The 11,729-nt window shown below is 42.1% G+C and overlaps 1 protein-coding gene across 2 annotated transcripts in view; it reads left to right on the top strand.

The window, feature by feature from the left end:
* Positions 1 to 2,701: 2,701 nt before the first annotated feature.
* Positions 2,702 to 11,729, top strand: part of TBK1 (TANK binding kinase 1) — a 41,947-nt gene continuing 32,919 nt past the window's right edge. The window contains exons 1-3 of one of the 2 annotated variants that reach the window (XM_060113310.1): positions 2,702 to 2,800; positions 5,248 to 5,365; positions 9,325 to 9,465. In XM_060113310.1, the coding sequence (XP_059969293.1) occupies positions 5,279 to 5,365; positions 9,325 to 9,465 (228 nt within the window). In that variant the 5' untranslated portion in view covers positions 2,702 to 2,800; positions 5,248 to 5,278. The remainder of the gene's footprint in view (positions 2,801 to 5,247; positions 5,366 to 9,324; positions 9,466 to 11,729) is intronic. The other variant, XM_060113311.1, reaches the window with a different exon arrangement.

The raw sequence follows: 11,729 nt of genomic DNA, 5'->3' as shown, positions 1-11,729 counted from the left end.
TTTACATAGCATTTACGTTGTGTTAGGTATTATAAGTATTCTAGAGATAATTTAAAGTATATGGGAGGATGTGCATGGATTACATGCAAATACTATGCTATTTTATATAAGAAACGAGCATCCAAAGATTTTGGTATCTTTGGAGGTCCTGGAACCAGTCCTCTGTGGATACTGAGGGATGACTGTACTTAAATAAAAATGGTTTTAAAAATAGATGAGTGAGAGCTAATTGTTTCTTTTACAGTGGGAGAGATCATTGCATCTATTGCAGTGATCCTTGAACTAATTGTCCAAAGTATACTGAATTGCATAGCATAGTAGTTAAGAGCTTAGACAGGCTCAGGATCCAGATTAAGTAGGTTCAAATAGCAGTGCTGCCAGTAATTGGTTTCAGAATCTTGAGCAGGTTAAATAACTTCTCCCTGCCCCAGTTTCTCCATCTGTAAAACGGGGGAAATAATGATAACTACCTCATAACTAAGAATTCAGTAAGTTAAACATGAAAAGAGCTTACTACAGTATCTGCAAATGAAGGCTTGATAATAGCTATTGTTATACTGTTTATTCCGTATATGTAAAGGCAACACCTCCTTTTCCCCTGGTTCTTTAAAGCCCTTCAGAAGATTAACAAGTTTTCAGAGCTAAGAGAAATCAAAATGTGGGAATTAAGAGTCTGTAACAGAAATTAAAACTTCATGTTATCTAATCATGTGTAATAAGTCCCACCTTCCTTCCCTGAAGTTGCCTAGAGCACTTTACTTAGGGAGTACCATAGCAATTAGGAAACTGTTCCACCATGAATTACCTTTTCTGTATTGTTCTTAGTCTCCAAAAGCAAACACCAAAATAATTGTCTCAACGGTGAATCTCATCAGTTAACAGCCTCATTGAGGCAGTAAGACTGAGGGATTTGTATGACTTAACTATGGAAATACAGGAGTTTTATGAGGCCTGGTATAGTTCTGTGCCTAACAGTTTATTTATATCTTAAATACTAATATTAATTGGTTCACAAACGGCTTGATCTTTAAGAAAATGTATTTCAGTGTTCCTCACTCATGTGGTAAATATGTGAATCAAGGCCTTCAGCTAATCACATTTTCTCCCATTCACCTTTTTTTTTTTTTTTTTTTTGCGGTACACGGGCCTCTTACTGTGGGGGCCTCTCCCGTTGCGGAGCACAGGCTCCGGACGCGCAGGCTCAGCGGCCGTGGCTCACCGGCCCAGCCCCCCCGCGGCATGTGGGATCCTCGCGGACCGGGGCACGAACCCGCGTCCCCTGTATTGGCAGGCGGACTCTCAACCACTGCGCCACCAGGAAAGCCCTTCCCATTTACCTTTGAGATGTGAGTTATAAGGAACTTGGACAGGTTCTCTTCTTGGCATTAGATAGGGGACAACTAAAATTGGTGGGAATGTAAGCAGTGAATAGATTGTTGTTACAGTAGAATGATTCCATCACTTAAACATTGTTTAAAGGTTTAATAAAGTAAATTCCTTTGTAACAAGCATTACAGTGGGCTTTCCTTATCTCCACTGTATATATGATATGTGATTAAACAGGCTTACAGAGGTTTTTTTAAAAATGGCTTAAAGTCAGTATTTGGCAGGGAGAGCTGGGACTGCAACCCTAGGTCTATTCCATTAAAAAGCCTCTGCTCTTAACCACTCTGCCATAGGTTCCTATTTCACTGCCGGCTCCTACAGTTCTCATCTGGGAAGAACTCCCTCCTTCCGCCTCCCTCCCTCAGAAATTTAGCCCTTATCTGCAGAGGTCTCTTCGGCCTCTCTGCCTCACGTTACGCTGAGAAAGGCTGCAGTTCTGTCAGTGGGCAAAAAGGATCACTCGGGAACAGCTGCTTGAGATCCTAGCGGCACGAATACTGCAGGGGATCTGATTTTAGTCCCTAGATGATCCAGTATTGCCATTTTCCAAAATACCGTCTAAAAAGAGGGAATTAGGGCCTCCCTGGTGGCGCAGTGGTTGAGAGTCCGCCTGCCGATGCAGGGGATACGGGTTCGTGCCCCGGTCTGGGAGGATCCCATATGCCGCGGAGCGGCTGGGCCCGTGAGCCATGGCCGCTGGGCCTGCGCGTCCGGAGCCTGTGCTCCGCAACGGGAGAGGCCACAACAGTGAGAGGCCCGCATACCGCAAAAAGAAAAATAATAATAATAATAAAAAAATAAAAAAATAAAAATAAAAATAAAAAAATAAAAAGAGGGAATTAAATGAGTTTATTTACATTAAGAATCTCACGTCGGAATTACTCGCAGCCGATAATCTGGCTCCCCTGCAGCCAATGTGGTCTTTAAGATACATACGAATCTATCCCTGCAGAGTATGATATCCTCCAGCGACGTCCCCTCATGTGTCCAGCATTCTGCACACCCGTGATTATTTGCATGTTTGTAATCACCCGTCCACTGTCTGTCCCACTATCACCTCACTCCGCCTTTGGCTGTCGGGGACGGGGCGGGATTCGCAGTTGGAATCTGAATCATTGCGCTCACTGCGCAGGGCTCTCCAGCTTCACCCTCAGAGTAAGGGAGGACAGGCGGACGGTGTGGACGGGGTCCAGACGCCCCACAGCCTCTCGGCCCGGCGCCACAGAGGCCTCAGAGAGCCGGGCGGGGGAGGAGCGTTGGCAGCAGACGCCGAGGCCCAGATCGGTGCGCCGGAAGTGCGCACGCGCACGCCGGTCACGTGATCCCCGCCCTGTGCTCGGGAAGCCGGAAGTGCCCTGAGGCACAAGGAGGCCGCGGGAGCCTGCTGGCGGTGGCGCGGTGGAGACCGGACGAGGTAAGCGGGACGGGCGTGTGCGGAGAGGCCGAAGGCGCGCGGGGCATGGGCTGCCGAGCCGGGCACGGCCCGCACGGAGCGTTCCCGCCCTCAGTGGGAAACTGGGATGCTGAGTCAGGGCGGGGGCGGGGGCGGGGCGGGGCGGGCGACCGGAGGAGCACAGCGGGACCCCAGGCCGAGCCCTCCCCGACTCTGGCTGGGCTGACACTGCCTCCTGGCTGTCCGGGGCGTGCAAAGCCGGCCGGAATGGTCGCGCGGGCCCGTCCTCTGCGTCTGGACTCCTCGTCCTACGGCCGGCCGTCTGACCCGGACCTTCCCGGGTCTGGTGGCGCTGAGCAACCGAGAAAGAGGATGTGTCTGTTACCGGGGTTGGGCCCTGGCCGCCCGGACAGGCGGATGCCCCTTTCCCTTGGAGTTAGGCTGGCCGCTTTCTACCTCTCTTTCCGAGCGTGGACGCTATTGGCAGTGTTTAAATCGTTTGATTTTTTTCAGACGATTAAAAAGAGACGTGTTTTAGTGAAGCGGGGGTTGACTCGCCGGAAGCCAGAAGCCGAAGACGTTTTTAATGTACACATCTATAATGCAAATGCCCAAACCTTTCCTTTGGGACGTGGCTTATGAGTGTAATTTCCAATCCGTTTCCCAGGTATTTTTAGTAGGTGGCCTCAAAACAAGTTCTACCCAGTAATTGAAAAATGCATAACCAAAGACCGACTTTTTTCCCTGAAGAATGCTGAATATATCTGTTTAATAAATGATTCACTTAGTGGTAGAGTTTGGCAACCCTGGAACTTTGTCCATATGCAGCGTCACCAAGCCTGTTTTCATCTATGGACAGATGGTAACTTTCATTTTGGACAGCATAAGGAAGTAGACTTAAGGCAGGATTACCAGTCTCATACTTGTTGAGTGCCTGCCTATATTGTGTCCAAATTTTGGAACGATTTATATAGCAAGTACCTTCTGGGTGTGCTGAGTCATGTTTTAGTATGCGGTTATTGTGGGGTTATTGGAAGATAATTTCAAAAGACATTTCCCAGATCATTGTGACACCATAGTTTAATTTCTGCATATAGAGAGCAGATATCTTAGCTGATAAATGTGTTTTATATTACCCACTAGGTATAGATAGATGCTTAATGATATTATTTGCCAATTATAGTTATCTCAAGCAACAGTTACATTAATGAGCAAAGCTTTTCATATTGAGAAGTATTTGAAAATATTATTGAAAAGATATTTGAGAAGTTTATTATTATCTCAGTAGCTGACAAATGTGTATTTCATATTTTGAAAGAGGAATCGTATTTTTATTGCTTATTTCCAATAAGTTGCTGTATGTAAAACTCCCTTATCTGAATTAGATGGGTGGTAAAATTATATACATCTCTCTGAGTATATCAAAGATTGGTGAAATTTGGACCCCTGGCCATTCTTTGTGTACTTAACCCTACTTGGAATATTGGCAGTCATTAATTCATCACTGAATACCTAGTCCATTCTAACTTACTATGAAGGGAGAGCAAGATCTGTTTTGATTCAACCTGGCATTGCATCAGGTTTAAGGTGGCATGGTGGGACAAGTGTTTATGCTGTTTAGCATACCTCATTTTTATTCCAACATGGAGCTCAAATATTTACAATATACTTTTACAGCTTTTCAATATTGAAGGACAAGGCTAGGGGTGGTGTTTTTTTTTTTTTTTAATAGACTTTATTTTTTAGAGCAGTTTCAAGTTCACAGCAAAATTGAGCAGAAGGTGCGGAGGTTTTCCATATACCTCCTGCCCCCGTACATGCTTAGCCTCCCCTTGCTTATGTTTTAAGACTTGCTAATACACACTGGGTATGTGTCTATTTATATACTTGGAGGTTGAAGAAACTATCCTTAAGTGAATTTCAAAATTTATTGCTGAAAAGTCACCTTTGCTTCCTGATTGTCAGGCTTTGTGTAGGTGAAATTTTAAGTTATACAAGTGTTATGCAGTGTGGCAACAGTTGTTTTCATTAGTGTTGCCCTGCCCTGGAAGGAAACAAAGTAATTTTTTTCTATATTTCTGTTGTATTTTACCTTATTACTTTATTTCAAAACACGTTAAAATATGATTTATCATTGATTCATCTTTCAAAACATTTTAAGGAGGTAAATGGCCAATATCACTCTCATTGACAGAGACAAAATTAGAAGGGAAGTTGATGTTTTTTCAGCCCTGGGAATAAGTGAATTAAATTGAATATATAAGATGTTATTCGTTAATGTTTTTTCAGAGCCCATGCAGCATTTTAGTCTTTACTGTTGCTGGAAAGTTAGATTTTTGGGGACTGTTGATGCACTTTGATTTAGTAATAAATAATAGGTGATCTTTCTTGAGAGTAAAAATAGCTAACATTTGTTTCTTCAATGTATTATTCCCTGAAAACAAACATGCCGTTTTTTTTTCTTTCAGTATCACAAGAGGATCACGTGACCACGCCGAGATGCAGAGTACTTCGAATCACCTGTGGCTTTTATCTGATGTTTTAGGCCAAGGAGCTACTGCAAACGTCTTTCGTGGAAGACATAAGGTTGGTACAGAGAATCCTGTGAAAGCACCACATATGTAGTTTTCTGAGACGCACACTTGTACTAAAGTGAGACTTGGTGCTTTTGATTAATTTGTCTAGAGAGAGTATGTGTTTTTGTGGTTGCTTAAGGTATAGCTTGTGTCAGAGGCAGTAGTATCTACCCAGTGGTGGCAGAGGTCAGGTGTTGGGAATGGAGAAAAACAGAAGGTTGTTTGAAAAAAGGAACTTGGGAAGATTAGTGTTGTGCCGTTTGGTTTTTTCCTCGACCTAATGCTCCTACGGTAGTGAGTGATCTCACTGACCGAGTTCAGCGCGGCAGTGATTTGGGGTAGGAGGTAATAGAGGGAGGCATGGTGAGGAGCAGGTGGGTATTTTTGAGGGAAACCCACAGGTGATTCTGCTGTGCTGTGCTAAGGCTTCATATGCCCCCAGAGTAAAACATTCTACAAAGTAGATTGGAGTAAAGGGAGGTTATCATCAAGGAGCCCAGGTTTAAAAGACTGTATATCCCGGTAATCAGAACTTGTTACAGTGCAAGTGAGAATAGAATAAAAGGGCTAATCCCAGAGGCATTTCAAGAACCAAAAGGACTTTGTGTCAGATTCTATATTGGAGGATGAAGTGAAAGGTAATTAAAGTCATTTAAAATGAAGAGATTTAAGATCATTTAAGTTTCTATTCTGGGAAGGAAGCTGGAAAAATAATGGAATAAAAACATCCTTTTATCATGCAAATAATCATTCACTAGTTTTTCAGCACTGTGAATTCATCACAGGAGCTCTAAACATCTTAGGAAGAGGAGTTTCCTTTATATTTTTCTGTAGCCTTGAGACCACCAGTCAGTTCTGTCTGTGGCAATGAGGTGAACATTCATAGGTGCGTGCCGTTTCCTCTGTGGCTCTTAGAGAGTGAATCGGAAGTGTCGTACAGTTTTTAGCTTTTTTTCACCTCCACTTCTAGAATTGTCCGCAGGTTCCAGTGCTTGGTCAGATTCATAGTGATCAGCCTTGGATATTCCTGTCCTAGAAATTGTTTTTGTTTTGTGCACTGTGCCAAGAAGAGAAAACAGGTGGCGTGGCACCTCTGGGTTTAGCAGTGAGACGCACCTGACCGTCTGTGTTCCTGTGACCCTGGTTAACTTCACAGACTTTAGTAATCACTTGGTATGTGTCAGACACTATGGTGGACCTAGTGATTTGAGCTACAGATAATGTGCTGTACCTGCCCACGAAGAGTGTTGGGTTTAGTAGCAAGGTGGTATTGGAAGGAACGTAAATTAGAAACTGATGGAGGGACAGGTAGTCAGTAGTGATAGGAATTGAGGGAGGCATAAAGTGCCTGGCACTAGTAAATATCTCACATTTTCTGATCCTCTTTTCCTTACGTAGATATCCAGTGTCCTTCTTGTAAGTGCCTACACTTAGCAGGCACTCTGTAAATGCTTGTTGACTGAAAGAATAAATGAATGAATGAGGACAGAGTAGACTACTGTCCTGAAGTTCTTCTTCAAAGGAAGTAAAACTGTTCTTTATCCACTATAGTTTGAAAGCTTCAAATAAGGATTTGAGAGGCATAAGAACTGACTTAAAATATTGCTAACACCCAGTTTAGTATTCAGTCCCTAGCAGTCTTCCCTGGGATGTGTTTTGAGAAACCATGTTTGTTCTCAGTGACATCAATTTCAAGGGTTTAGGACTATACCCCCAAAATCCTGCTTACCCTTAATAACTGTTTGTTCAATCATCTTTAACTGTATTAGCTAAACCCTTTTATGTTACTGCTCAGAGTGACCCGGTCCCTAAGTTTACTGTTTGTTATTCAAAGTATATTACTTACTTAATCCGTCTCTTTTTCGTTAAGTTGCCTTGAGCTACTACTGTGTGTGGATGCGTGTATATGTGTGTGATAACTGAGGTGAAGTTAAAGGGAAGAGAGCTGTAGGAAGGACGTGTTGACCTGCACGTGGTATATATATATGTACACGTGCATCTCTAAATATTATTCATCATGCTTTGACTTAGAGACAGTGACCGATAGGTGACTGTGCAGTTGAATAGAGGGAAAATGGGACATTCCCACACATATCCCAGTGATCTCACAGATATAATGTAGACTACAAAAGGTGGGAAAATACTGGCCTGGGTCATAGTGGGTACATTGCAACATTGTGTTCTTTTCTCTGCTTGCTCCTCTGTTAGGATTCTCCTCATTTCAGACTAAGTTTGAGACAGGTGTCCTCAAGAAAAATCTCTCTGTTGCGTGGTATAGATTTGGCAGTGTCCTTACCCTGGCTGATCAAATGGGAAAACAGTGTAGTTGAGCTCTAGTTAAGTTGTTCCATTTTCATACTGTCTGAAAACAGTCAATGAGTCTTCTGTTCTGGAAAGAATGTATGGGTATTTGGTGTGGGGGGAGTGGGGGAGAGAGGGGGGAGTGATCACATAACACAGGTAGTGGTCTCCAAAGAGGGATCTTGAAGAGTGAGACTGTGATGCAGCTAAATGGTTTTAAGAAGAAGATTATGAAATTCTGAGCTGAGGGGAAGAGGGTGATGGCTGTAGGTGGTGAATCTGTGTGAGAAGCTGTAGAGAGGGCTTCAAAGCAGGAAGAGCACAGAGGTCCTAAAAGACAGAGACCATGAAACATCTTTAGGCAGGGCATGCTTGAACCCCGAGCTCATAGGAGAAACTAATGGTCTCTCCACTAACTCCAGGCAAGTTCAACCTTGGATTGTAGGAAAAGTGAGGTTAAATTCAGAGAATGTGGCCTGAGTCGTTGGAAAGAGGTGGGAGGGTCTGGGAGAGAGCCTCAAAGAAAGGTTAATTAAATGAAGACTATGACAGTGTAATGTTTACCTGAAATTTAGCATGTATTTTGTACCTCTAGGATTCCCTCCCAACTATGGCTGCACCGTAATTCTGTGTTTAATCTACTTCAGTATGCCATGAGAGAGTGAGAGGTGGGGTGCTGCCGGAGCTTTGGTAGAGGAAAGGAAGTGTCTTTGACCCTTTAGAAATGATCTGCGAAGCAACAATCTGCCCTAGTCCTCGAGGTGAAGTTGCAGAAGGTTACCCGAGGCAGCAGTGTTGCAGTCCAGTGAGGATGGTCTGCTTTAACCTTAGTCTCAAATCCCGGCCCCGCCACACATGCATACACATTCTATCCAGCTAGGGAATCTTTTTTTTTTTTTTTTTTTTCCGGTACGCGGGCCTCTCACTGTTGTGGCCTCTCCCATTGCGGAGCACAGGCTCCGGACGCGCAGGCCCAGCGGCCATGGCTCACGGGCCCAGCCGCTCCGCGGCATGTGGGATCTTCCCGGACCGGGGCACGAACCCGTGTCCCCTGCATCGGCAGGCGGACTCTCAACCACTGCGCCACCAGGGAAGCCCCCAGCTAGGGAATCTTAAAGTTAGTTGCCTTACTTTGAGATTCTTACTAAAAATTGCATATGTGGAATATAATTTTTAATCTTTCATTTCCTACTTTGATTAGTTTAAAATTATTAGGCCCTGGAGAAACCCTTGTGAGTTTCACTTTCTATTTCTTATTCAAAATACATGTTCACATTTGGTACTGTTAGAGCTCTTCTGATATGTAAATGACTATCTTTGCCACGTGTATCATAAGGAAGCTTTATGATATGAAATATATAAATAAAGGAAGCTTTATTTATATATATATAAATATATATAGAGAGAGGAAGCTTTATTTATAATATGAAAAAAAATAGCCTTTTCTACATTCCAAAGCATTCAATTTGAAAGAAATACTGAACAGTTGATTGATTTATTTCAGCTTAAAATAAAAAGGTCAGGAGTCCTAGTACAAATTACCTAATGCTTAAAAATATTCAGGGTGTTCTATAAAAAAGATAAATTGCCATATCTAGTTCTAATGGTACCTTTTGTATCTCCTTTATAATATTATAAATAAATAAAACCTTTCTCTCTTTTTCTTAGAAAACTGGTGACTTATTTGCTATCAAAGTATTTAATAACATAAGCTTTCTTCGTCCAGTGGATGTTCAAATGAGAGAATTTGAAGTGTTAAAAAAACTCAATCACAAAAATATTGTCAAATTATTTGCTATTGAAGAGGAGGTAAGTAGTCAAGCTTTAATTAACGGTGTCATGTTTATTGTAGTTATTACGATTCGGGAGAAATAATCTAATATAAAAATTGTTTTATAAACAGTGGGCTTTTTAATGGTGAAAATTAGGTCTCATACCAGCAAATATTCTCAAAGATTCTTGAATAGCTATAACAATGGAAATGAAGTCTCATGGAATCAGAAAAAGTAGTATAAGAAATAAAAGAATATAGAATATGGTTACCGGTATTATTACTAAAAACAAAAGCTAAAGTTAAATTGACATAATTATATAAGGATCAAGGAGAGGGCTTCCCTGGTGGCGCAGTGGTTGGGAGTCCGCCTGCCGATGCAGGAGACACAGGTTCGTGCCCCGGTCCGGGAAGATCCCACATGCCGCGGAGTGGCTGGGCCTGTGAGCCATGGCCGCTGAGCCTGTGCGTCCGGAGCCTGTGCTCTGCAACGGGAGGGGCCACAGCAGTGAGAGGCCCGCGTACCGAAGATAAAAAATAAAAAAATAAAAAATAAATTTAAAAAAATTTTTTTTAAAAATCAAGGAGAAAGTCAAACAATACAAAGAAGGCTTTATAAAGAATAAAAATCATTGGAATCCAGAGAGTGATATATGAAGTCCAGTTGTAAAAGACAGAATTGATTTTAGTGGGAAACAGTGAAAATACAAATGTCATTAGAAAAATATAAATCCTGCTAGTGTGGGTAATCAATAAAATCACACCTTTTGAAAAACAGTTTGGCATTTTATACTCCTCATACCAGTGATTTCATTTTTAGTGGTTACTTCTTAGGAAGTAATCAGAAATGTAAATTATAATTTTATGCACAAAAATGTTCATTGCTGCCCTGTTTATAGTAAAGAATGGTTAAATAAGTTAGAATGTTTGGCTAGTCACCCAGAGTTAGCTACACTCGAGGTTAAGAGCATAGCCCTCTAGACTGCCAGGTCTGTTCAAGACTTCTGATACGAGCTGCAGAGGAGTTTGGCAAACCATGCAGGTAGATAGAGAAGTCCCCACCAGACTGCTCATTGAGACACGAGCTGCGGTTCAGGAGTCACCAGGGCTATCTTCCCTTAAGACCAACTGGCTACCCATTAGGGGCTTCCCATGACTGCCCTCAGATTTGATAATTTGCTAGAATGTTGAATGACTCACAGAACTCAGGAAAGCACTGTACAGTTGATCCTTGAACAGCACAGGTTTGAGCTTGCCTGGGTCCACTTATAAAAATGTGCATTTTTTCTACTAAATATGTACTACAGTACTACACAATCCGAGGTTGATTGAATCTGTAGATACGGAACCACAAGTACAGTAAAGTTATGTGTAGATTTTCGACTGTGCAGAGCGTCAGCGCCCCAACCCCTCCTTTGTTCAAGGGTCAACTGTACTTACGTTATAATTTATATTTTAGTATAGCAAAAGGATATAAATCAGAACTAGCCAAAGGAAGAGATCCATAGGGCCATAGGGCAGAATATAGGAGGGTTCCAAACATGAATCTTCCTTGTCCTCAGGGATACATTATCCTCTTGGCATTGATGTATGACAATACACACAGAGTATTGCCAACCCTGGAAGCTCACCTGAGCCTTTGGTGTGCATTGTTTTTACTGGGGCTCAATCACATACTGCCTGCATGACTGACCTGTAGTCAGCCCTTCCCATAGGTTCTGTTAATACTTTTAGCCTCCATTTCCTCTGGAAGTTGGAACGGATGTGCATGTCCAAAATCCCCATCATAAATCACATTGTTAGACTGTCACATGGCCAAAACCCACAGAGAAAGACACTTCTAGCAGATAGGACATTCTAGAAGCCTAGCAAATCACCTCCCAGTAGCCAAGGGCAAAGACCAGACCTCTCTGGCTAAAATTAATTCTTTACTACACAGTAGTTAAGCAGTAATAAAAAGAGAGATTTAACAAATTTCAATCACCTGGGAGCATGCTTGTGTATAGTGTTCTGTGAGAAAATCAGTATTAAAAATATATATGCAGTGTGATCTTGATATATACAGTATGGTATACAAAGTGTTAACCTGTCTGTAATACGATTTGATACATAGAAAAAAGACTGAAAGGACACTCACCAAAATATTAACATAATTATCTCTGGGTGATGGGATTATGGGTATTTCTCAAATTTTCAATTCATCAGCATTCAATTATTTCGTTATTTCAAAACAACAGTTTTTTAAAAAATTATTTCTTTTATACTACTCAGTCGTAGAGAAATTTAAACTATTTTATGGATA

Source organism: Mesoplodon densirostris, chromosome 11 (genome assembly GCF_025265405.1).
Source record: "Mesoplodon densirostris isolate mMesDen1 chromosome 11, mMesDen1 primary haplotype, whole genome shotgun sequence".
Taxonomy (NCBI): Eukaryota; Metazoa; Chordata; class Mammalia; order Artiodactyla; family Ziphiidae; genus Mesoplodon; species Mesoplodon densirostris.
Note: the sequence above shows the minus strand (reverse complement) of the source record. Positions and strands in the feature narration are given on the sequence as shown.